Genomic DNA, 27,493 nt, shown 5'->3' on the forward strand with positions numbered 1-27,493 from the left:
TGGAATCCAAATGCATATGCTAAAAATTCCAATAAAACCTACAAAACCCGTGCACCAGCAGTAAGTATTTGTGCATTTAAAACAGATTAATGGTTTTACGTGACGAAATCATTACTGCACCGTGATCAGATGTTTCACTTGAACTTATTGTTTTACAATATAGTCATTTCATACGGCTGAATTGATACATTTTGTTAGCGGTTTGCAAAATGTTACTCGCATTTTCAGTGGTCTGCAGGTGGAAGAAGCTTAAGAAACACTTTTGTAAGTCATTTAGATGTGTTAAAAATGCAAAAAGTTTTGAAAAGAAAAATGACAAAAAAAGCTTATTCGGCCCATAGACTGACTGTGGCCGCACAATTGACATTGACAGTTCTATGGAAATGTCTGGTGGCCGCACCAAATTTCACTTTTGTTGTGATTAAAAAAATGAATGCTAAATTTTATTTACTAATTTAATAAAAGCCATTTGAACATTTTAGTAGATACATAGATATCTATTTATTTAAAAATAATGCAAATGTAAATTCCTCAATACCTACTCCTTTTTTCCAATGCGAGTCACATGGCTGCTTCTAAGTTTACATCTGTCAACTGGCTTCGATATTTGTTTTTTATGAAGTGCATTACACTAAATGCTCTTTCACAGTATACAGGAGTGGGAAAAATCGACAATATTAATAAAGCAATTGTTGCCAATTCTTTTGAATTGACTTGTTTCTTGGTCAAAATACTTATAACTTCGACCAAAATTTTTCTACCATGGTATTATTAAAATTGTTTTTAAGTACTTGGTTATGACTCATTTCCAATAACGCATATTTAACGTTAGCCCAGTTAATTAAATTAAATACTGAAAATGATGTTGGTGGCCGCATGCGGCTGCCAGGACCGCACATGAGAATCACTGCTCTAAACCGTGTCCTAGATAAGAATGCAACTATTTATTCAAATTGAAGTTGGCGAAAAATAATGAATCGTATAGAATGAAAACCAACCCATGGCGTAAAGTTTTCCATCCAAAACCGTAAGAGAGAGAGCGCTGCGAGGCACTTTGATGGGGCTTGCTGTCTCCCAGGCCCCTGTTTCCGTGTCGTATCTTTCCACTGACCCCAGCTGTCTGGTGCCATCGTATCCTCCTACCACATATATCCAGTGGTTTAGAGCAGCCACACCTATAAGGAAGGATATAGAATGATATGATTAGAATATAGCGTTAACTGTGAAAAGGTCGCGAGACATTCATGATAATGATCTGGCATTTGGTTATTTTTGTTTAGGCAATAATATGATGGAACCTGCAAATCAAAATTTGAGTGAACACAGTTTATGGGGCCATATTTCATGTAAAAATTACAAATAAGAATTTGAGTTATCTTTGGGAGTTGAGTCTGAACAGTCTGACAACTTTCTGGATAGATGCGTATGTCATTAATATAGGTACCCTATCTTTCCTCATCCTTAAAGTTGACATTTCAAGATTATATAATATATTAATACCATAAAAATGTATTATTGTAAGTGTCGTCATTTGAAATTCAGAGTACAGAGAGTAGTACTGCTTAAAAGTATTCTTTTGTAAAAGTGCAATACATGCATTATGCCTTTAATTTTTTTAATAGACAATAAATATCTAGTATAATAAGTTTACTTAATACTTTACATTGGAGTTTGCAATTAACATTCACATTCACATTCAGTATTTGCGATGATACACTCGTATTATGTATTTCATGATGATTTAACATATTATTATCACAAGGTTCATTCATTCCCATTTAATACCTACTAAAATAATTAGAAAAAAACAATTTTTCATTATAAAATATAATTTTATTATAGCACATGATATGGCATCAGCGATCTATCGGCAATAAATTGGAACCACTAATTCCAAGGCAAGTGTGTATTCATTTGAATTTCTCTCGCCACTGTATAATATTATGTTTTCAATTGATTCTTAATAATCATATAAATTATCTGATTTAATAATGCTTTCGGTGTCCATCTGTTTGTTATTCATCACATTGTTTATTTTGAATCTTAAATTTATCATATATCTCTGTGAATGGTCTTATTGGTTGTGATTTATAAAAAAAATAAAATTCAACGTGTATCAGTATTAAAACAATAACCTGCTCCGCTTCTGGCAATATTCATCGGTGGCACCATCGTCCAAGCATTATTTTCAGGGTGATAACACTCCATACTAGAAAGGCGGTCCTGACCGTTGAAGCCTCCGACTGCATATAGCAAACGGTTGACGACAGCAACTCCTACCCCCAGACGAGCGCAGTGCATCGGTGAAACGGGTGTCCAACAGTCTTCTTCTGGATCGAAACTGAAAAAAATTTAAGGCTTAATGAACCTTGTAATATTAATGTGAAATTGGATGCGTGTTAAAATTTACAGAAAATTTTATAAATAAAACAATAAATTCTCGTTTACTTACTATTCAACACTTTTGTGATATTCTGTTGCAGCTGATCCCCCAACAGCATACAAAAGTCCATCCATAACGGCAACGCCCACCTAAATATAAATTGTTACATATTATTCGATAAGAGACATGTGACATTATTCTCATATGGCAGTAGTGGTGAACCTACGGCGCACATGCCACAGGTGGACATTCAATATGCCCGCAAAATAATTATATACAAAATCAATTTTATTATTTATACATATACAGAAGTACCCGAAAAGAAAACACAAAAAATTTTGGATTTTTTTTTTTATTTCTCTACGTAGTCTCCTTTTAGGTCGATACATTTTTTCCAGCGATGTTCAATAGCTTTGATACCCTGTTTATAGTGAAAATCTTCGAGCTCCTCAAAATAGCCATCAACCGCCGATTCCACCTCTTCATTGTTGGCAAATCTTTTACCACCGAGCCATTTTTTCAAGTTTGGAAACAGAAAATAATCCGAGGGGGCTAAATCTGGCGAATAGGGTGCGTGAGGAAGCAATTCGAACTTTAACTCATTGATTTTGGCCATCGCGATAACGGATGTGTGAACTGATGAATTGTCTTGATGAAACAAAACTTTCTTTTTCGCCAAATGCGGTTGTTTTTTCTTGATTTCATTACTCAAACGCTGCAATAAGTTTGCATAATACACGCCGTTGATTGATTTTCCTTTCTGAAGATAATCAATGAAAACTACCCTACGCGTATCCCAAAAAACTGACGCCATGACCTTGCCTGCAGATGGAACTGTCATCGCCTTCTTTGGAGCCAATTCTCCCCTTTCAGTCGATTGTTTTGACTGTTCTTTCATCTCAGGTGTGAAGTGATGGACCTATGCTTCATCCATGGTTATGAATAGACGCAAAAACTCTGCTTTATTGCTGTGAAACTTCGCCAAACATTTATTGAAACATCCTCACGATGCTGTTTTTGTTCCATTGTGAGTAATCGCGGCACCCACCTTGCGCACAGCTTTCTCATGTCCAAATTTTCAGTCAATATGTGATGTACAGCACTTTTTGAAATGCCTACCATGTCTACTAGCTCGCGCAATTTCAGTCGACGTTCATCCAATACCATTTTGTGGATTTTCGTTACCATTTCTGGTGTGGTCACCTCATTTGGTCGACCACCGCGATGTTTGTCTTGGCAGCTCGTACAGCCTCGTTTAAACTCAGCCACCCAATATGTTACTGTTGTAAACAAAGGAGCAGACACCCCCAGAGTAGAATCTAGCGCCGCTTTCATATTGGTTGGACTGAAGCCTTTCAAATGAAAGTATTGTATCACATAAATATGACCAAGTTTTTCCATGTTTACAAATTCACTGAGAGCGTTCACTGTTGATGGCTGACAAATAATTACTGAACAACGTAGCGTCGTCAAACTTCAAACTTAGGTTTTATAAAGTTGGTACTTTCTATCATGGTCACTATTTTCAAATAACAACTGCTATCTATACGTCAGGTCGGGTACTTCTGGGACTACCGGTACATATTTATTTTAGAAAAACAGTGTTTGCTAGTCTTCATTACACTTGTAAAATACGTGTTTGTTGACTGAGCTGGCCAGGTGGCTCTGTGTCTGATTTAGGACTAATGGCATATGGCGCTGCAAACTCTTGTGTTCGCACCGCTTTGACACGGATACTAAGTCGGTTTGGTTTGCCAGGTGTGAAATGCATTGTCTATCTGCGCCGCTTTGATGGATATATAATGCAATGCACATATGGCGCATCAGTTTACAGCACTATGTATTTTATCCTTTAAATGATTTTTCATCATTAAATGTTTTTGTGTGTTAATGAGCAGACACCGCATTAAATGGAGATCAGTATTTTAAAGTGGTCAAATAAAGTATATTAGTCTATGGGCCAAATCTCATCAGATTTAATTGGTACTGAAGTGTCATTTTATGTGATTTTGAGATATGCAAATGTTTAGGCTCCCACGAGACCAGTAGCTACCTATGGCTGTGAGACATGGTGCCTCATTCAAAGGGAAGAACATAAACTGGCCATATTCGAAAGAAAGATCCTCAGGAGAATTTTCGGGCCCACATTGGAAAATGGAAGTTACAGGATAAAAATGAACCACGAGTTAGAAGAGTTAAGTTAGAAGGTGGTGAAATTCTGTCGATCCCAAAGACTAAGGTGGGCTGGACACGTGCCTGAGCACAGGACGCCAAAAATCATGACCAAGTGGATCCCACAGTGGAAACGGTCTAGGGGCAGACCAAAGAAGAGGTGGGCTGACTGTATCGAAGAGGACTGGAGAAAGATGGGGGGGGCTGGAGACTGGAGAGGAGCAGCCAGGGAAAGGAGCGTGTGGAGGACAATTGTAGAGGAGGCCAAATCCCGCCCCGGGATGTAGTGCCGAGAAAGAAGAAGAAGAAGAGGCTCCCACGAGAAGAAGCATTGCATTGAAAATTGATTTTTTTATGAGAATTTTGTTTTTAACACATTTTGCGCGGGCCTCAGTACAAATTCACAGGTACACGCAGCGGGCGAAAACCAGCGGCAATTGAAATAAAATCGAATTTTACAAAAATCGCTCTATCTTCCAAACTATCAGTTATTTTTAAATAAAATTTGGAATTCACACTCACCATATATTGCTCCTCAGTGCTGTGTTTCTTTTTAGAACAAATTGTTTAAAATAACATAAGTACATGGTGCTAATCACATATTTACAGGAAGGTTTCGTAAAAAATATTCCATTCACTATAAATAAATTCCCGCACAAAAATTATTATTCTAATATTTGGATAAAGTATGATATTTATGAAAACACTCACCCCTGTGTAGGGGGACGTCACAAAATGTACACATATAACTAGTCAAACTTTTCTTTTTGTGCACCGAACACACTCGACACTGTCTTTGTGGGTATTTTTTTTTACCATCTGTAACAATTTTTATCATTCGATGCTTCTTCATATCGAGTGATAACCTACCAGGATGATCACTTTTACCCACTCTTCTTGGTAATCGTGATGTAGATGGCCCTGCTTCTTCCAAAATTGCGTCGGTTTCAACGATATGGTCGGCTATCCAAAATTTGCTTATACTACGCAAAAACTGTTTGTAAGTTAGCCTTTTGGTCGGATTTAATACTTTATAAACTTTAAAAGAATTGAAAAAAGCACAATTTAACAAATACATGACAACTCTCTTTGTCCATTTTTTTGTTCTTCGTATGATCGAGTAGTAAGAGAGATACTGATCCGCACGGTCAACCCCTTTCATATATTTATTATATTCGATAACACATAGCGGTTTCCAAATGTGTAGTCTCGTATTCCAATCGGTGTTGTGACTCTCTAAAATGGTAGATGGATGTATTGTTGAAATCATTCGAACATCTCTCTTTGATTTCCAGAGTTGTAACAATACATCCTTTCGCCGACGGAAAATACTCTGTCCTGCACTAAGATTGACGTGTTTAAAACATTCTGGGAAGCCTCGGTTTATTCGCATTGTTCCGCACGTCCTAATTTTATTTTTTAAAAGTGCTTCACTGGTTTTTACACTATTATAATAATTGTCCATATAGACATGATGCCACAAATTTAAATACGGACCAAGAAGCAATTGGATTGTGTCTAATAGTGGTCTTCCTTGCCCACTGTAAATGAGCATATTACAGATGTATCCCGTAGTGGCTTCACTGACCATGCGCACTAGGATACCGTATTTTATTATCTTAGATGCATTATATACTTTAAATACAAGTCTTCCCCGCCACGGTATAATACCTTCATCTAAAGAAAGTTCCCTTTGAGGCTTATAAACCGAAGAAAACTTCGGTATTAGGTATGTCATAATTGGCCTAATCTTTTCAAGGCGATCGCTGGAATCCGTAATGATATCGTTATTTGAAAAGTGCCACGATTGCCAAATTTGTCTAAAACGATCACGACTCATTGTTTTAGAATATATTGGTGTTTCTATACTCGGATCAGTAAACCAATAATCATCTCTTGTGTCTTTTCGAACTTGTCCCATAAGCAAAATGAGTCCGAGGAATTTTTTCATCTCACCAAGATTTACAGGCTTCCATTTGATAGATTTCTTCATTTTCTTGATTCGGGATTCATTTTGTGTGCGGTATCGATTGCTTTCTTCTACCATCATGCTAAGTAAATCATCTCCAATAAATAAACTAACTATATCCATCACATTTTCAGAATTGTTTGGTGCTACGCAAATACCAACGTTGCCTAAAAATGGTTCAATATGCGGTGGGTTGTCTATTTCAGACCATTCCATGACTTCCTCTTCCTCCACTTCACTGTCTTCAGAATCACTGATTTGTAACGGTATCACTGGTACCCTTCTCGTGCGAGGGAACTCTTCACTATCGCTGTCGCTATCACTGTCGCTGCCTAATTCTGGTAAATCTTCACCAGAATAGGCAGACAAATTATCGGCAAATATTTCGTCATCGCTTTCATAATTGTCTGAAGCCATTTTTTAAAGATTAAATAAAATATCGATTACTTAAATATATTTCACTTGTAAAAACACACCCGTTCTATAGCGCCGTATTTCAAGACTGAAAATTAAATACTGATATTCAATATAGATCGTAGTAGATTACAGACTAAATAACATTGGTTTCCACTTATGTTATAATTTATTGCTCCGCTCGCATACCAGCGTTATCGCACCGCACAATATCACTTACAACAAGTGCGAAAAATGCATTCCGTCTATCACAAATTGTCGTCTTTTCACTCGCTCACAAAGGATAATATTATAGTATGAAAAGGAGGCCTATGTATTTATCACACATCATAAAAATATAAATATAATCGCATTCACAGTACAGCGAACAAACCATGTTTAAAGAATACATCGATATTTCACAAAATGTTGTCTTCCTGCGCACCCATCAAAAAATAAACAAGTGTAAAAAGAAGACGCATATAGTTTTAGCATTCTTATCGTCTACAGAAATATAGTTCGCTGATTTAGTGACTCTAAACAAATTTCCTGATTACGCACAAGCTCTCATTTGGGCTGCGCAAGAGTGTGTGTAAGTAAATGAATCGACGGTAAATTATTTTTTTTTGTAGATGTGTGTGTAGTTTGAAACATTTTCAAACCGTTGACATAAAATATTCGTATGCAATAATCGGGTAGAAATACCTTTCCCGCACTTCAAGTGGAGCCGGCGTAAAAGGTATTTCTACCCGTCCCGCCGACGAGCACCGGTACGGCGCGCGGGTAGAAATACCCTTCCCGCTCAAGATGTGTTAATAGGTATCATGTCATAAAATAGACATTTCTGTAAATTTTAAATAATACCACTAATAGGTGCATAATACTGTGTACTAATTTATGTCCATTATTACAAATATTTTTTCAGTTCTTGGCACGTGGGCATGAAAAGGTTCAACATTGCTGTCCTACAAGAAAAGAGACGAACAGTATGTTTAATTTGTATGAATGTGTTGTTATTGTCATACGATGTCTGGAGTGTAATTTCCTTTTCTAATTATCCTTTAGCACGCTATTCATTTTCTAAACCATAAGTATTCCACAATATCAACATACCCTATTCCGGGGAGTAGACATGGGGCTGCAAGGGCGCCATTGTTCAGTGGCCGGGTTAAACATGTCCACCCAATCGCTGTCATACGAACTTTCTGGTGAATTATTACGGCCCCCAACGGCATAAAAAAGACCCTATACAGGAAAACAAAAAATATTCTTCACAACACATATTAAATCCTCAAGTCAACGTTTACATTTAAATGGGATTTAGAATAAGGTTATTGAACTTTTCTGATGTATTTATAAAAGTGTGTATGCACGGTTGGTCTTAGGGCTGATTGGAGTGGTTAGGCTCCGTACTCTAGGCGGCCCCACGTGTGACAACAAAACAGTGATAGGGTAAAATTGCTTTTTAATTTAAAGTAACGATTTGATATAATCATATAAGACGCGAGGCCACTAAATAAAAACAAAAAAGTCTCAATTTTCATTCAAAAAAGCTTCATTGCTGGTAGAGATTTTTTTTGTCATTGATATTAATTGAGAGTATTATGACATTGTTTTATTTTCACCAAATCTAGTATTTTTGATGACAGATTATTAATGAACACCCACCAAAGATGTTACAGTAAAACCTCGTTAATACGAATTCCATGGGACCGATAATCGAAAAAAAATTCGAATTACGAATTATGAAATGTATGGGGGAAAATTTAAAAAATTTAGAATTTTTTTTTTTTAATTTTCATTAATTTTGTTTCCGATTATTATAGATGTGCCTACCGAATTGGGTCATAAAATGTCAGGATTATTTTTATTATCTTCTTAAAATAAGTAATTTTTGATTTTTTAAGAAAAGTCTCACAATCTTCAATGACTGGCATAAAATAGTGTACTTTATTACGATTTATTGAATATTTTTGTATGCCAAGGACTCTGAAATCATTTCGAATTACGAAATTTGAATTAAAGGTATGGTTTTATATGAAAATAATGTTCACGGGACTTTTTTTTCGGGAAAATTTCGAATTACGGCGAATTTAGAGTTATCAGTGTTCTTAATAACGAGGTTTTACTGTATTTGTTTTTCAGATGGAGTTTTTTGTAGTTTCTTTCTCTATAAAAATTGTTCAAGTGAATTTCGCTTTCAGTGGCATTTTTCTATGCGATAAACAATGAATGCCATATTATGACTGCAGGATTTGTATGAAAATAATTAGACATGGGGTTCTATACGAACGATACATTTCGTAAGCAATCTATCCTGCAACAGCTGTTGGTTTATGAAAGAATTCACATTCATTTAAAGATATTAATGCAAATTACATATTATTTATAAAAGAGTCAAATATTACTTTGAGAAAAGCTCCTCCTAAACCAGATCTAGGTACTGTCAATTTGGGCAGGGTGGTCCACGAGCCGTCGTCGAGATTGAAAGCTTCGAGGGTATTGAGAGAGTGTCGCAGGAATCCGCCGGCTATGTATATCATCCGGGGCGTGTTGGGCCTTCTTTCTTTCACTATCGGCTTCTTGTGGAGGGTGAGATCCTGGAATACGGAAACTGCACTGACTTGTTGGAAGTAGAAAATCACTATTCATTTCAATCAATGCTCGGGATTGACGGTTAAGCTGGATCGCCACAAAGAAGAATTATACAAACCTTAAATATTCTAGCTAAGTATTCTCGGCAAGCAGGAACTTTTTTTAATAAGGTACAATTTTTCATTTGATCTTTAAGAAAATTTGGTGTTAAAAATTGGCACCTAACAGCGTACAAAATGTGCTCCATTTTTGGATAACGATTATCTTCATCGTGCTTTACCTGAAAAACAAATAAAGTAAACGTAATAAATAGCGAGGCGAGTCCAATAATTTATACGAAAGAAAATTTATCATATATTGTCAATAAGAGTAGGTACCCAGTTAAGAACGGCATTGTACACCTCCCGCTCCTCCTGTACATTGAGTTCGTCTTTTCTAATTAATGAAACTAACTGAATCGCTGAAAGCTGCAGAAATTCTTCTTCTTGGCATACCTGAGAAAAATATTAAAGATTTCATAAACAATAAATCAGATTTCGATGATAATATTAAAAGTAATAATTTAATTATTGACAAAAATTATGTACTTACCTGAATAAAGTGTCTTTCGATAAATTGTGTAGCTTTTTGTTTAAGGTCATTGCATCCATGTTGTTCAGCAAAATTTCCAATGCCGATTGCATTGCTAGGATCAAGTTGGCGTTCAAGAAATACGCAGCAAGCATCTATTACATTTGTTATCTGTAATAATATAAAAATTATTATGTTCAGATATTTGTCAAAAATATAGAGGCTAATGTTGTCAATGAGGAAAGAAGATTGACAACAAGCAATATATTTTAGAAGACTCGAGCAGTAGTAGTTTTAATCCTAACAATAATTATCAATGGTTTTAAATCAAATATAAAAAAATGATTAGATAAAAATACAATATCGAAGAATTGATAAATCAAACAAATTTGCAACACACATAGATAAGGTTGTAATTTAATCTTTATTCACTCTTAATTTAATGCAAATTTCATATTTCACTGAACTTTGAGATCTATTAAGACATTCAGAAGTGTTGATGATTCATTTTCGAGCTACACATAAAAAAGTGTTTATAAGAAATGCTATGATATGTTCAATGTGACGTACAATTTTTTTTAATCTGATGAACAACTTAGAATATCAATACTCAGCAATTTGTTACATAGATAATTTTAATAATTTCTTATGTGGCATAAATCAAGATAATATTCAATTAAACGTTTAGCTTGACAATAAGCCAATTAATGAATGGGTGAGGATTTTTTAATCCTGACGCATGCAAGGTCATTTTTTTTCTTTGATTAATTTCTACCGCCCCACTAATTCACCCTGCATCCATCAGGACTAGAAAATACTACTCTACATTCACAAATAGCAGTATAAGGTTCAAAACATTTAATGAAAGAAAATAAGTTTTTGTTGTACCTGAAACATGGTGGCTGCAGGCAGTAACTGACAAACGGTAACTTCGGTGACTCTGACTTGACCTGTGTACATGAAAAAGACTAGACGAGCCATGGCAGAAGGGCAAACACCCTGTAGCTTTACCCGTGACATGTCACACTCCTTCAATCCACCAGTAAACATGGCCTAGAAAAGTAGACACAATAATTCAACAATTTTATTTTATTATTTTTTTATTCATCATTTTTCTTAATGAAATATCTTTCTATCATCTTTAAGAGCATACATAAGTGAAACGGCAAGTAATTTTCAACAATAAGTAGGACGAAATTTCGCATCGTCGCCAAACGCCGAGCGGCATTCGATGTGAGAGCACGTCGATTTTTTTTGTGATGGCATCGTAAGAATATTTTTAAATTGTGTAATGACTAAAAAAAGTTATGCCTGTACTCGAAAAGCATTGGGTTTTGCACCGTAATGTAAATGGTAAGTAATGACGTATTCGATACATACTGTTCGTTGGTTCATTGAAATGTATATGGGAAACATATGGCATAAATTTCAAAAAGTGAATGATAAATATTGACTTTTATGAATAACAATTATAATACATATTGAGTGATGTTTTAAAAAATTACAAGGTGGTAAGGGGGCGCTATGCACTTGCATGATGTTAGAGCAGCGGTTTGCCGCTGATTGTGATCGACAAAACAAATTCAATCTTCTAGCCACACTTGATAAAAAAGCCATTGGCAGGATGAAGGAAAAGTTTATACAATATAGAGCCAAAGTAATTTCACTAAAAGGTTACAAAAAAATTAGGAACCTTGAAATAAGGACTAGCGGCTGCGAGGATGACTTTGTGAGCGTGGAACAGTTCCGATCCCACTTCCAATATAACATCAGTCAACATGTGATGAGATCGCATCATGAACATCATCTGGAAACAAAAAATCAGACATTTAAAGTAAAACTGCGTTTATTTAAATATTTTAAGAGAATTCAATATGGCGCTGAAAACTAATGAATATTGCGTTGATCGACCTTGTTTAACTCTCCACCACCCATCACATCTCTACATCCCGTATATGCGGGAAGTATTATGGCGTAACGAATGTTAGGCGCCTTCCAAAGATGTGCTGAAATTGTCTCCGAACCAACTTCTTAAGACCTTGGTTAACATGCAGTAGAGTGTGCGTGATTCCTTTTCTGATAACGGTGCCACGACGAGTTAACTCGAGGGTTCTTATAAACGTCATAACTTCTGAATCAACTGTTTGTGTATATTTTCTAAACAATATTTACCATTTTATTGTGAAAATATTCACGATAAACTCGAGAAACATGTTGATTTGGTAAATTTTCACAAATACTTATCATTCTGTTCCTGTTTCATATTTTCTAAGGGATTTATTTTATTCCAAAAATAGCTGTCGTACAAGTGTCCACCTAGTAAAAATTGGCTGACGGTGTTAAGGCAGAATTCAATTATAATAAGTATATTAAAGTGAGTGGGCCTCCATAGAGCAGAGGTTATATAACTTGCTAATATTAGCAGACTTTTTTAGACGTCAGCTACATTGAAAAACAACATATGAGTCAGGGATATTGAAAGGTATTTCAGACTATGAATAGATAGACCATTTGGTTCCAAATTATACCAATACAAATTAGCATGTAATCATTAAAAACCAAAAACAATAAATGTTCAATATTATCCGACATATATCAGAGGCGATATGACATTTCCAAAGTGGGCTGCTATATAATTGGACTTGACCAGAATGACTTGACCATTGACAAGAATGCCAGTCGGGTTATTGACAAAATATTTATCACAGGATCTCTGGGAACTTCTTGAATCTTAGTATTTGGTGAGCGAGTATCGTGGATGCTGCGGGTACCTTCATAGCTTCCTTGACATAGTTGGCCATGCAGAAGGTGACATCCCCGAGGTCATCGGTGTGTCGGCGATCCCCCGGTGGAAGGGGGGGAGAGGTAGAGGTGGAATTGTTTGAACCTCCCCCTATCCCCGCCCCATACAACTCTTCGTCCTCCATTCCCCCCGCTGCTAACCCCCACCGACGCCACTGCTCGTCACGCCTGCAAAAAAATAACAACAAAATATTATGGAAGGAAAAATAGAAGGGATGGTGTATAATGTGGAGGAAATGTACATTCCCCCACATCCCAGCACAGATCACCTCCATGAAATACTCTGTCAAGAGTCAAAAAGCCGATATCTGATACAGTCGAACTTGGTTATTACGAGGAAGATGGGATCGACTGAATTTGCTCGTTATAAGCGTTACTAGTTATATCAGAGAATAGGTATTTTTAAATGAGCAGTCACATAACACAAAAAGTCGAAAATAAAAAATCTGAAAAACATCATAAAAATCTCCGAAACAAGCATGGCATTCATAAACTACAAAAGAAGTTGTTTTTGTAATGAACGCTGGTAGGTACCTACTGACTTCACAAACCTTGGAATTTTTACTTATTTCAACCATATGCGTGGATACTTTTTCAATATTGTTGGCGAAAACACAAATTAGGTAGGTAGTTAGACACTTAACTAGTGTCATAAACGTAATGCGATCCCGGCAGCATCCTGTCCGGTCGGATTTTATTGCTTAGGGTCGAAATATTTTTGAACAATCGACACATTCAACAGTTTAAGAAAATTTTTGACGATATTTTAGCTCGGTATATCCGATAAGTTGCTCGTTATAACAGAGAATAAATATATGGAGAAAATCATAAAATAAAATGTCAACAAATGTTTCGTCATTACATCTGAGATCTCGTTATATCCGTGATCGTAATTACCGAGTTTGACTGTATTACAAATGTAAAAAAATAATGATTATGTTACTATCACTAGCTCTACTGTACCGTATTCGGTTACATTGCCTTCTGAGTGTGATGATAAGTTTTGTTTTAATTGTATTTTTACAATTTATGACCTTGGCCAAGATGCCAAGAAATGAGTTGACATTTTCAAATAAAATTGCTATTTTATTCAGGAAGACTATTGCTGGCCACAGACGTACAGTTTTCGTAAGAGGTTGAACATGCCAGTTAATACGTAATGGCGGCCATACAGTTATCTTTGGTAGATAATCTGCTGCGCCCATAGATGGACAGTTTTTGACCTGCCAGATGTGTGCCAGGTTCAAACTGCCAGCGACCCCCACTCACGTGTTTTTGTAAAACTGTTGGAATTTCAACTAGCCGAAAGTTCTCGGGTGACGTTAGATGTTGGTAACGTTAAGTAGAATATACAGCGCGATACAACTGCGGCTGGTGTTGCTTGTTATAAAATACAAATTCATTTATTATTAATACTGTAATAATATTATGTACGCGGATCTCGCAAATATTATATTTTATTTATTTTTACGAGGTTAAAACAAAGTTATAATTATTTATGGCTTCAAATTATTGGGTAAGTATATATATGCATTAATAGCAAGTATTTTAATAAAAAATCAAACAAGTATTTTATTAAAAAAGTGGGAACTATTTAATATGAACAGCAAGTAAAAAATGATTATTGGTAAGTATTATAATATATCAATGGAAGTATTTAAATTATTATAGGGAATTATTTAAATAATTTTCGGGAAATATTTATATAATTAATGGTAAGTATTAATATCAATTTGTCAGAATAAAATCTATTTTGGACAGATTTTTTCTTTTACTGAAATAACTTATTTAGTAGCTTCCTTATTATGATAAATTTAGCAGGATAGTATTGTTCTTTCTATCTGGCTCTCCAGAGCAGATTGTACCATTAGAATAGTATTTCTCTATTATTTCATGCCTTACGCCCATTCAGTGTAGCAGCATTTGTGTATCAATAAAATGGCTCAATGATGCAATGTCAGTCTCCTGAGCAAGCTTCTAGTGGTTTTAAGATACTATTTCATTTTAACTATCAGCTGTAACTTAACTGCACATTCCGAACCATCAGTTGTAGGTAGCTGTTCTTGATCAAATCGCACTTAAAATATATATGTAACCTTACCTTGTGAGATTCAAACCCTTAATCTCTACTTCATTGCGGAGTTAAATACAATTGTAGTGTCTATTATATATATTTTCAACTTTGCAATAATAACAAGACATACTTCGGACTTGTGTAGTGTTTATTACATATTATTTTCAATATCAGAATTAAATAATAAGACAGATTTCAGTTGTTTACAATAAATACATTACTTATGTTCATAAATTCACAATAATAATCAATGGTACCTAACAAACATATGACAGAATAAGACGTTTCCTTCAATTACGTATCAATCACATAGGGTAGTTGTACCAGTAGTCAGCCACTTAGCACATATCTGAAGTGCATACTGACGTAATATGTTTATAAATAACATTGGGTGTTGTGTGTTTTTTTTGTAATAAGCGAAATTTAACGAAGTGTTGTTGACATTTTTTATTATGTCTATATCTCATGGAGTTTAGCATATAAATATTGTTTTTGTAAAGTAAACCCAATTTCCCAGTGGCCAGCCACCATGTTCCTAATTCTGGCCACCCCAGCACCAGAAGTCAGCCGCCTGATTCTAAATAGGATTTGAATTATTATACTCTTACGATAATGCTAGTAAAACAGGGCTATTTAATTTGGGTACTCAAATTTTATTAAAAAAGGTAAAAAATATTTACTTATTTTATAAAATTGTACGTATAATACTATTGTTAGACGATAAAAAACTTGCAAAACATACTACAAACATAGAAAACTACGACTACTTAGGTACAAAAATCGCATAGAAAACTGTTGGTGTCTGCATCAGCACATGCCACATGACACCACACATCGCAGACCACGCATTTAATCCATTCTTCCCCTAATGTACCTTGTGAAAATTTTTGTTTGCAATATTCGCACTCAGCATCGTCAGAAGATAAAACAGAGTTTTCACTGTTTTCTTTACGTGCTTTCAGCTTTTTCTTGGGTATCATCTCCGTAGTTGCAACACTTTTATTTTCTTTTAGAACATTTACAGAAAGTGCTCTTTTTTTAGTTTTTTTGGCTATATTTCCCGCTTTCTGACGAGCCTCTTTCCTCGTTCTTATTTCTTCAGCCTTTTTAATTTTTTAAGCTTCCTTGTTCGTTTCAAGCAACCTCCATGCACTCGAAGAAATCGCACTGGGCTTGGAAAGTTTCTGTTTGGAATTAGATGGGCTTGGAAGTGGGGAAGGGTAAAAGAGATGGCTAGAAAAAGGTGAAGGAACTGAGAGAAATTTGGTTGGTAAGAATATGTCTTCTAGCACAGTATTTTTTTTTGATTCAGTCGTTTCAGATTCGTCATATTGCCGCAACAAACGCTTCTTTGGCTCCATATCTGTAAACTGAAAACAAATAATCAATTTATCAACTAGATCTCGTTATAAATACAAGTAGCTATTTTTATTATAAAAGAAATCTACAATGATTAAATGAAGAACTTAAAAGGTGGCTGACCTAAGGATTTGAGAACTCCAGTTCTCGGCCGCCAGCATAATAGTACTTTTACAAGCGGCTGACTATAGGATCCTATGAGAAAAATAAATATTTTTTAATTGTATTGATTAGAGAACATCATTAGGTTGTCATTTCAATACCAAGCGATATTATATATTTTTTTATCAAATAATCCAGTTGTCGGCCGGGTGGCTGACTTTTGGAAAACTCGGAAAAAGTTGACCCTAAAGGCAGCCGCTTTAAAAAAGTAACTAATATTATTTAAATGCATTCTTTTTACACTAAAACATAATAAATATATCATGATTAAGTAGAAGGAAAACTTACCTTGAACAAATTATCACAGAATATTGAAGTATATCGTATTTTCGAGCACTGTATCAACTCGTCCAAAACGTCAAAAACACGTACTCACTCTCCGAACTTCCAACTGCAACTTAATAAATATTAAAATTTATTTCTCATTCGAACCACAGATGGCAGTACACTATTAGGCCCCCATAGACGGACAGTTCTCGTAGCAGTTTGAACATGGCACAGACAATAACTGTTCAATAACTGTACGTTAGTGGACACACCACAGATCAGTTTAACTACCCCATTTAAAATCTGTCGAACTGTCAACAGACGTGCCCATATACGTACAGTTATTGTCTGTGGCAGATCAAGTGTCAAAAACTATGGAGGTTATGTTCGCCGAGATCATACACAGGGGTGCCATGTGTTAAATTAGTTTTAAGTAGGGTATACTTGAACGAACGATTGATCTACGAATATTTTTACTTTGTTAGATTTATTATGATTACAATTTATTGTTTGTGTAAATATATGTCCAGATTCTTTTATTTTGAATAAATTATTCATAGTATACTTATTGTTGTTTTAATAAAATTTAATTAAGATAAAATACATACGTATTGTTTTATTTAAATCAGGGTTATATACATTAAATTTGTGTAATATGTTTTATTCAATCACCAAAACAATTTACTTATTGGTTTTGAATAATATCTATTAATTTGGTACATATTATAACATTAACTTAATACTAAATTTACGTAAGTACATATTTCTTTTGTCTAGATTTATTTTACATCAAGTTTACATTTTATTTTTTTATTTACATTTAAGTAGTGGAAAATATTGTTTGCGGTACCTAGTTGACACCACAATATTCGTAATTATATAATATGAGTATCTCGCAAAAGAACTAACACGCAACAAAAATAATATACTTCTTACGAACGAACTATGACAGAACTGTCAAAATTTGCCGCCAAATCGCGCCAGCTACTCCTACTTTACGTTACCAGCATCTAACGTCAAACGAGAACTTTCGGCTAGTTGAAATTCCAACAGTTTTACAAAAACACGGGAGTGGGGGGTCGCTGGCAGTTTGAACATGGCACATATCTGAAAGGTCGAAAAGTGTCCGTCTATGGGCGCCGCAGATTATCTACCAAAGATAACTGTATAGTTATTAACTGGCATGTTCAACCTGTTACGAGAACTGTCCGTCTGTGGCCGGCAATTGTCAATAATCGTTATTAGGTGACCGAGCATTGGGTCAAATAAATTAAATAATTTAATGTTTACTTTACTTCATATACAATGTTTTGTTTGGCATGGCTGACTACTGGAGCTGGCTGACCAAAGGAGCACCTACCTACAACCTATTACTAAAAACGACCACTATCGATCAATGTGAATATATATATAATAGTATATCTAAGTATTTTACTCAGCAATCAAAATAATTGACAATACGACACGTCGCTAACAGGATGGTAAAAGAAAAGAAAGAATTCGAAATTGAAAGGAGTGCGTAGGACAAAAACGGTTAGCTTGTAAACAAACAAACAGTGTCGCCAGGCTATTGAAAATTCTCGTTGGATTTCAAACATGTTTGATATTTTACTCTCCGAGTTGCCAAAATTCGTCCGTCAATAACTAAGTAAAATCGATTTGTTATTAATACGCAATAATTCGGAACAAAAAAAAATGTTATTGTTTTAAACATTTTTATTGATTTTTTTGTTAATTCACACATTAGAAAATGACATTCATAAAAGAAAACATTTGTGTTGTTTTTACTGTTATATTATTTTATGCAAGTCTACATATAAATAACTCAAAACTTTAGATTATCGGAAGACATTCCGACAATCGCAACATTTGACTTTTGACAGCTCGACTTTTTTATTCGTTCGTTGATCAGTATCAGAGCATAGACAAATCGGACGATTTATTGTCCTCGGACTTTTGGCTCGCCAATGGAGCTGGCAATAAATTTCATGGTCTTGTTTACATTACATACTATAATAAATTGACAATATTAAATTATTATCTGATTCTGCATTTACACTAATAGTAAAAATAATAATATACATATATAAACAATTAATATACTTAGGTACTTAAATTAGTAATTTTAAGAGACGTCGAAAAAAACCTTTTTTGTAGTGATGAGTCCAAAACATGTGAAATTATAAAAAATCCACGAACCCTAACTAATTAATTTAGCATACAATTTTAATTGAGATAAATTTAATATCATACTATCAATTATTGTTGTTCCCAAACTGAGATTCATTTTTTTTATAAAATTAGACAATAATATGTAATAAAAATGTAGGTACTTAGTTTAAAAAAAATTATTAATATGATTTCTGTAATAGTTGTAGTACCTACCTAGATTAACTATATTGTTTTATCAATTATTAATTTAATCTTTGAGGTTATTCACATTTAATGTGTGAAATGTCTATCTAGCTCTTTTTTCGGCACTTGTGCGACTTCTTAGTTGATCTTTTTTTAATAATAATGTAATCATAAATAGTTTGTTCTTACCGATATTCATGAATGCATAGACTAATATACTTTATATGCGATAATGGTAACCCTAAAATGCCATACGCCCCATTGAATGTTTTTTACTTTTCATACTATCAAAATAATAATGGATGTTGATTTTATCTATTGGCCCATGTCATTTAAATAATGATTATTTATTTTTACTACTGATTTTTGAATATTATTTCTTGCTGTACGAATATTTTACATTCAACATTAAAACTGGCGGGCTTATACCGATACTTTGAAATAAATACTTACCATTCATTTAAAATTCTGACAGTTGTTATTTAAAAACTTTTCAAAATTGTCTATTAATACTTGCTTCAAAAATGCACGCCATTATTTATGTAAACATATTATTTTATAAAATATAATATAAATGTTAAAATTTTAGAGAGCGTTATAAATATTAAGTTATTGTGAAAATATAGACTAATAACTCAGTATTCAAATTTTATTTATTGTATGTAGTGAATATTACAAATAATTTAAGACGTTCACAACATAAATTAGTACAGGTACCTAATTGTGAATGACAATGTCAGTTAATCTAAATGGAATTTACGTATATTATATTTTAATAATATAATAGTAATTAATTATTATACTGATGATTGATGTAAATATAATTTTGTGGCATGTTTAAATTTATTGTATATAATATCAATACCTATATAAATATTACCGTATTCTAAAAATACGACCAAATAGATAATAATTAATACTGTTGGGAACTGGGATACTAAGGGAATAATTTATTCAAAAGAAAAGATTATAGTTCATATTTTATATTTACACGAATGTGTATAATATTGTTTTGGTGGATCGATAAAATACACAATCCACTAGCAAAATCATGATTTATTTTACCAATGTCGTTGGTGTGTATTTTATGTCAATTTGCTTCTAATAAAAACAATTATAATCATAATAAATTCAAAGTAAATTTGTTCGTGTACTTATCAATATTGTTCAAGTATACCCTATTTAAAACAAATTTTACACTACCCCTGTGTATTATCTCCGCGAACTTAACCTCCATAGTTTTTGACACTTGCTCTGCCACAGACAATAACTGTACGTATATGGGCACATCTGTTGACAGTTCGACAGATTTAAATGGGGTAGTTAAACTGATCTGTGTTGTCCCCACTAACGTACAGATATTGAACAGTTATTGTCTGTGCCATGTTCAACCTGCTACTCAAACTGTACGTGTATGGGAAGCTAATGAAGGGATCCCTACATCTGCACTGAATACCTATGCTGACTTTGTAGAAGTGAAAATTTATAAAAATAAATGACAGATTACAACTTGATGCATTTTTCAGAATTAAATAATTTGATTTAACTTATTTTATAATTTATTATTCTCCTGTCTATTCTATAGAAATAAACATTTTTTTTGAAAGAAAAATATGTTTTGTTCAGTGTTAAATTTTAGGTATTAGTATGTATAGTGGATATTTTTAATTTTGGTTTTAAAAAATTACCTAAAAGTGGAATAATATTATAATATATTATATATTTATTAAAAAATAATTTGAAAATAAGAAGATATCGTTTATCTTGCCCTCTCATAGGCAATAATTCTTAGATCTAAGCTAGATCTAAAAAACTGAATGAAAATTATCTATCAAATCTATATATGATATAAACGATCTGTCTATACAGAGAAATTACGTACTAAAAAATCCCGGGACAGCCGAGTTGTTCGGATTGGTTTTAAAATTCATAGCAATCAATAAACAAGAATACGTTTTAAAATTGTCACTCTCTGAGATTAGAGAATAAATTGTCATATTGTCATGTAAACATAGTTTGTATGAAAGTGACAGAAGGTGGAATAGGTATTCTTTTGTTTTTGTTTTACCTATTTCAATTTCAATTTCAATTTATTTATTTTTACATATTGTGGACATTACAAATTATAAGTTTAAGACGTTCACAACATGACATAAAAAAGAGATAGATAATATGTTATTAAACAGTAGAAATATGTACATACAAAAATATTAATTATATCAGAATAATGCATTTTGAAGTAGTTGGAATGGTTACATATAAACGTATCGGAAAATAACAATTACAAATTGAAATGTTAGATTAGCAATAATTAATTACGCTTCAAACAGTTCAAAATAATTGGTCTTCAAAATTCTCTAATATTAGTAGGTACCTAATATATTATAATATTTGAGACTTTCACGGTTGTTTTTTATCGTAATAGATTTTTGGCTTCCGACACTGTCAGCAAAATCCAATATTCGATCGGGTATCTCTGGTTGTAACTCTGAGCAACGTTTGCTCTCAGCTAATCGGATTCCTTTTGGCATTCTTAGAGCGATTCTTGCATTCCTACACCTACACTACACTTCATCATAACACATATCTTTTGATAATGGCCTCTGCAATGAGCCCGAAATGTCGAGGAAAGAAGGAAGAAGTACACACGGTGGAAACCCAAAAATCTATTACGATACCTAATATATTATTTAAGACATTTACAAGTCGCTAGGTACTTGTTCATTTTAAAATTTATGATCCCACCAATATCCCAGCGACGTATGCTTCTTTGTTATATGAAAAATTACATTCTTGCAGAAACGTTGTATGACTATTTTATATAAAGATGCTATTACATTTGTGTGAGAATTAGTTTCATTGTTTTTACTACTAATATAAATATGTTTTTATATTTGTGTTTATTCCTATCACTTGTTTGACAATGTGCAACCTATCTATTTCATACATTTCAAAATAATATTCAGTTTATGTAATTAAATTTAATATATTATTAGAAAATATATTTATTCGTGTATTTTACCGTCATGTTAATTTGGATGCATGTGTGCTGCGCACCCCCCCCAACACCTTCGCTGACACACCGCTGTACCTACGTAGATACCTGGTAGTACACAATTTTGCGAAAAAGGTACAGATAAAGAGCCAACCAGCTTATTTAACACTTTTAATAATGACAATCAGACATTTTAGGAATCAGGGAATTGAGAAACATTGTTTTTTCTCATAATGTATACAGATAGTTCAACCAATAAAATCAGGCTTTAAAGGCGTAGATTTGTTTTTAACAATTGCAATATATGTATGTTAATTTTGACCAATGTGCATGAGTATTAATAGCATACTACCAGTTTCAATATTAATTAAGATGATGAATACAAAATATATTATTATCTATCGATGCCATTCATGTAGGGGAGCGTGGGGTAATGGGAGCCGGCAGGTAATGGGAGCGACTGCAAAACAGGTACCATGGAAAGCTAAAATGACTCGGAAATAACCCAAACATCTTCATCAATCTTCGGCTAAGCCCGTCAATCGCTGTCGGGTGCTTAGTGACACGTGCACGCACATGGCGAGTGGAAGTGTGTTTTGGGTTCGGTGATTATAAAAATTTACAATACATAAACATCATGATGTATGTATGGATAGATGGATGGAGTATGAGCAGGATGACGGAGGACATCCCATGTAAATGAGTCCAAAAGGTTTAAAAAAACCTAAGTGCTTTTCACACGATTTTGTTTTTGAGTTTCCGTCACCATTTTGGGCACCCGATGAGCACATCTTTGCATATCCCAATTTTTCCCACAAAATCGTTTGTATGGTAGACTTACTGACGTCTGGGATCAAAATTGCGAGCTCACGGACTGTCAGACTGCGATCTTCATGAACTTTATCATTGATTTTCGTCAACAAAATGTCATCAATTGAAGACCTCCTTCCACTCCTCTCCTCATCATGAACACTCGTTCTACCACTTGAAAACTCAGTACACAACTTTTTGACATTCCGCTGGTTCATCACATTACTAGTATTGGATGTGAGACGACGATGGATTTCAACAGGGTGAACTCTCTCTTGGTTGAGACTGATTGAACGCACTTCGCAGGCGGCGGGATTCGACAGCGGAGCATCCATCTCAAACGGACGCAAAGGTCATACTGAAGCAGTGTCATGTTATTTTATAACATAACACACTAAGCCAAGGAAGTCTTTACGAGGGCAACACTACGCAAAAGTACGACCGGATCACGCCTGCGCACGGGATAGTTTGTACGGAGTTCGTGACACTATTTCCGGCGCTATACGAGATAGCGGGCTTTTTACACGAAGGTGAAGCAGGAGTCGATCTCTCAGTCTTGACCTTTCGAAGGAAGCAGACGTCTTGGCCCGTTCCGAGCCTCGGACCCGGGGCACAGGGCTTTCGATTTCCTGACGTTTTGGAGACGAGGACGATGGCCATCTGAAGGACGTCCCCCCCACGCCAGGAGATCGGAGTAACTCCACGGTCCCCACACGTTTGAAGACGCACTCCTCGATTCCGTCCTGGAAGGAATCGAGGGCAGCGAAAAGGCTGGAGAGCCTTTTGTGTAATTGGTATTTATTGTTCTTTTATGTTACGGTCCACCGGAATTAGTCTTTGTTTCGAATTAGCTTTTGGGTTTTTGTTCTAATTTGTTTAAATATTATATCGCTTTAGGTGCTCGTGATTCACTTAAGTAATTATACTTCTCTATACACTGTAGCCCGCAAGTTATCTTATTTATTAATATACAATTGTTGAAATTTCTCTACTTGCTTTTCATTTAATTTTCCTTAACACTATTGTCTCTATGCATCATCATAGAGTGGCGCTCAAATCCGAGATATTTATATTTTATTCCATCTTTATGTACTTTATTATTATACAGGAACATCCAACGAATGAGTATAGTAGCCGGACAGGTAACTGAGGTCTTAGAGGTAATTGTCAAACCATCCACGACCCTGCCTCCTCCTAAATCCCCGAGTCTCATGCTTATCCCTATCTACATCCCCAACCTATCCCGTTCCATATCCCATAACCCCTCCTCTCTTCCTTACGTCACAATCTGATCAATTGTCACATTCCCACCTATTCCCTATATCCCATCCCATCCATCCTAAATCCCCATGTCAAAATCGATAACGTGACAGCAGCTACTGAGCCAGCTCACCACTCGTTCTGGAGAGGGAAGTCTACACTACACGCCAGTGCTGCCATCTTTTGAGAAATAACATCCGCGTCGCCAAAAAAGAATAAAGGTCTTTAATTATTGTACAACCCTCGTACTTAATATTATGTTCAGTAAAGCGTATCAGTAAAATACTGAAGATGATTTAATGATACAAAATTCAAATTCAAGTCCCATAAATATGGCTATACTAGCACTTTTTTCTTTTTCCGACACCCTACATTCCTTGAACAGGCCACTCTTCACAGAACACTCTTCGCCACTTCTGGATGGTGTGCTCGTAATATTCACGAACAGTTATCTATACTTAAAATAGTAAATAATACCGTTTTTGTAATTGCTCTTTTCTGACATCAAAATGCTTGTTCTAGAGACCGACAAGTTTAACGTGAAGGTCCGCGGCGTAGCTGCCTACTGTTGATTTATAATGTTTATATAGAGAAAGAAAGAAAAAAAAACATTTCTGATAACTCAGATTCGAAATGGATACTAATTTAGGCAGACACCTTTGTAAAAAATATTATTGTCTGCTCTGCTAGAGTAGCTGTATTGTCATGGGACGTTGCATCTGGGAATTTTTGACAATAGTCTAGTGTTCGGTAATCTTCGGCTTCGGCAGATGAGAGGAGCGTGAAAAGACAACTCAAATCAGTTTGCTTCACCTACCCTGCACCATAATGCATCTTAATTAACATAACGAGGGTTCAGATAAAATCGACAGTTAGTGGTTGAATGCTCCAATGTTACCCGGGCAGTAAGTTGTACAAGTGGACAAAAAATCTGCAAAATCATGACGGATAGGTACATACAATATTCAATTACATTTAATCTACGATAATGGATTGATATCAATTAAGTGCATAGTCACGCAGTTTACGATTTTAATACTTTAATGACTTTAAAAAATCACAGGAAATAAGTCACTAAAATAAAAGTGATAAGGATAAAATAAATATTTAAATAACATGTGCATACATACTTGACTGACATAAGACTTTTATGAGGAAAAACAATTATTTCTCTAGTTTTCCAAAGGTAAAAGTATAGCACATCTGTGACACATTACAATAATTTGTTTTAAATTTAAAGTCCCTTTTACTTGTACATACTATATTATTTCACTATTGACACACGTATAAATGATATCTAATGTAAACGAAGTTAGGCAAAATAATGGTGGTAGGTATTTATTCTTCGAATAGCATGAAGATTTGGCACATTGTTCGATATTTACACCCAAGCAACCTGGTGAAGATTGTTAGTAGGAAGTTAGAATAAAACCCCGTTTACACGTGCATGGATTTACTGCAGATAGTACGTATTATCACGGCCATAACAAGAAAATGCATGCGTGATTGCATGCATGAATCAAAAAAGTTCGTAAGTTTCTGAATTTTCATGCGACAGATTTTTTCGATCTCCGCCTGCGCAGTAGAACGATAGTGGCGAACACTGCCGCCAAAAAAACGAACTACACCGCGGAGAGACTCATTTTGAGGTTAACCGATTTTTACGACCTGTCAAATAGTACCATAAAATGACAAAATCGCGTCTCGCTTACTCTTGAAGAATGAGATTGGAGAGACAGTCAGCACTTTCACGTGTAAACAGTTATTGTCACGATAGTTTAAAATACACACTATTGCTGCCAGTAAATCCATGCACGTGTACAGGCGCTACAATAATATATTAATGAAAATTCGTTTAAATTTCTTCAGTCATCAACATAATATAATACTTTAATAGCCTGAAACACCTGTGACTATTAATACCTAGCTTAAAATAAATATACCTACTAGATTTTTTTAAAATCATTATGAGTTTTACCACGGAAGTGACAGTTCGAGTAATGATATTTGATTTTAATAATTATTCTAGTTTACTGGCAATTGATTGGGGTATTACACCAGTGTATTTCTTTTGCGTTCGCGAATAATACCGTCTAACTATTAAGTACAAAAAAGACCTTCTAAAAATGTAAAACGTTAAAAGAAGAAACCCTTCTTGTACTTGTAGTATTTGGTGAATTCACATTTCGCACTGACACTTCAATATTATATAGGATGGAACAAAGTATTTTAAATGTTTAAATGTTGCGCGATTTTTTTTGATAAAAAAAGTAAACAGATTCCAGTGTGGTACCTATTCTAATTGATAACACACTATAATACTATGAACCACGCTAAAAGAACTACAAATTAAACAATATAGCACTTTCGATAGAAAATAATATATTCATAATACCAACATTTAACGTATTAACCGGTATCGTAACTGGAACGTCTTACAATGTAGGACAATAAAAACAAACTGATGTGTATCGCTTAGCAAAGGCCAACGAATATCTCAATTGAAAATAATGTAAAATCGCGAAGATAATACAAAATGAACGAAGTCTATAAATACGTAGGTATTTTGACGATTTTTGCGTGTTTATATATTTTAAAACCAAATTATCATCGCTCGACAATGCGATGACATGACATAACATAACAACACAGTTTATGTATTATTATAATAGGAAAGGGAATATATTATTATATTTCCGATCTAGAAATTGAACACAATTGTTAACATCGAATCGTTCTAACATATTATAACGTGTGATGCCCTGTTCTTTTTACATTATAATTACATGCCGAAACAAGAGATAAATATAGGTACCTACTACATTTCCATACCCGGTAGGATGCTGTGAAGAATATAGGTAATATCTAAGAGTGAGAGTAATATCTGAGTGATAGCAGCGGTTTGTAATTTATCATTAAAATGAAGTAGAATTATATTTAATAATAATATTATCATTCATCAATGTTGGATCCCGAGCATGAAGGCAACACTAGGTCATCCACAAGATCCACAGCATTAAATTTGTAGAAACATTAAAAAATTACCAGTATTAATTGTCGACCACTATGTACTCTGACAATTATTGTCGGAACATTTAAAATATTTCCGATTATACCTATTACCTACGTATACCTACGATGGGTTGAATTTTAGCGCAAACCTAACATGAAACACACACAATCATGTTTGTTGACATCCTCTGATTGTGGTTTACAGTGCTTCCCAAAAAAAATCTAGGTACCTCTAAATATTAACTTCAATAATTTAATAATAATTATTAGTGTGAGCCATTTTGAATACAAAGGCATTCAAAATAAATACAAAAA

At 34.3% G+C, this 27,493-nt stretch overlaps 1 protein-coding gene across 1 annotated transcript in view; it reads right to left on the minus strand.

Annotated features, from left to right (window-relative positions):
* Keap1 (kelch like ECH associated protein 1) overlaps positions 1-27,493 on the minus strand; it is a 48,835-nt gene that overhangs the window by 3,112 nt on the left and 18,230 nt on the right. The window contains exons 2-12 of the mRNA XM_085952484.1: positions 12,854-13,052; positions 11,776-11,889; positions 10,971-11,135; positions 10,104-10,253; positions 9,890-10,006; positions 9,631-9,792; positions 9,326-9,517; positions 8,031-8,162; positions 2,453-2,532; positions 2,136-2,341; positions 999-1,175 (exon numbers count right to left, since the gene is read on the minus strand). Of these exons, the coding sequence (XP_085808610.1) occupies positions 999-1,175; positions 2,136-2,341; positions 2,453-2,532; positions 8,031-8,162; positions 9,326-9,517; positions 9,631-9,792; positions 9,890-10,006; positions 10,104-10,253; positions 10,971-11,135; positions 11,776-11,889; positions 12,854-13,009 (1,651 nt within the window). The 5' untranslated portion in view covers positions 13,010-13,052. The remainder of the gene's footprint in view (positions 1-998; positions 1,176-2,135; positions 2,342-2,452; positions 2,533-8,030; positions 8,163-9,325; positions 9,518-9,630; positions 9,793-9,889; positions 10,007-10,103; positions 10,254-10,970; positions 11,136-11,775; positions 11,890-12,853; positions 13,053-27,493) is intronic.

Source organism: Rhyacophila brunnea, unplaced genomic scaffold, assembly GCF_057557595.1.
Source record: "Rhyacophila brunnea isolate RB1 unplaced genomic scaffold, BYU_Rbru_1.0 scaffold_3, whole genome shotgun sequence".
Taxonomy (NCBI): domain Eukaryota; kingdom Metazoa; phylum Arthropoda; class Insecta; order Trichoptera; family Rhyacophilidae; genus Rhyacophila; species Rhyacophila brunnea.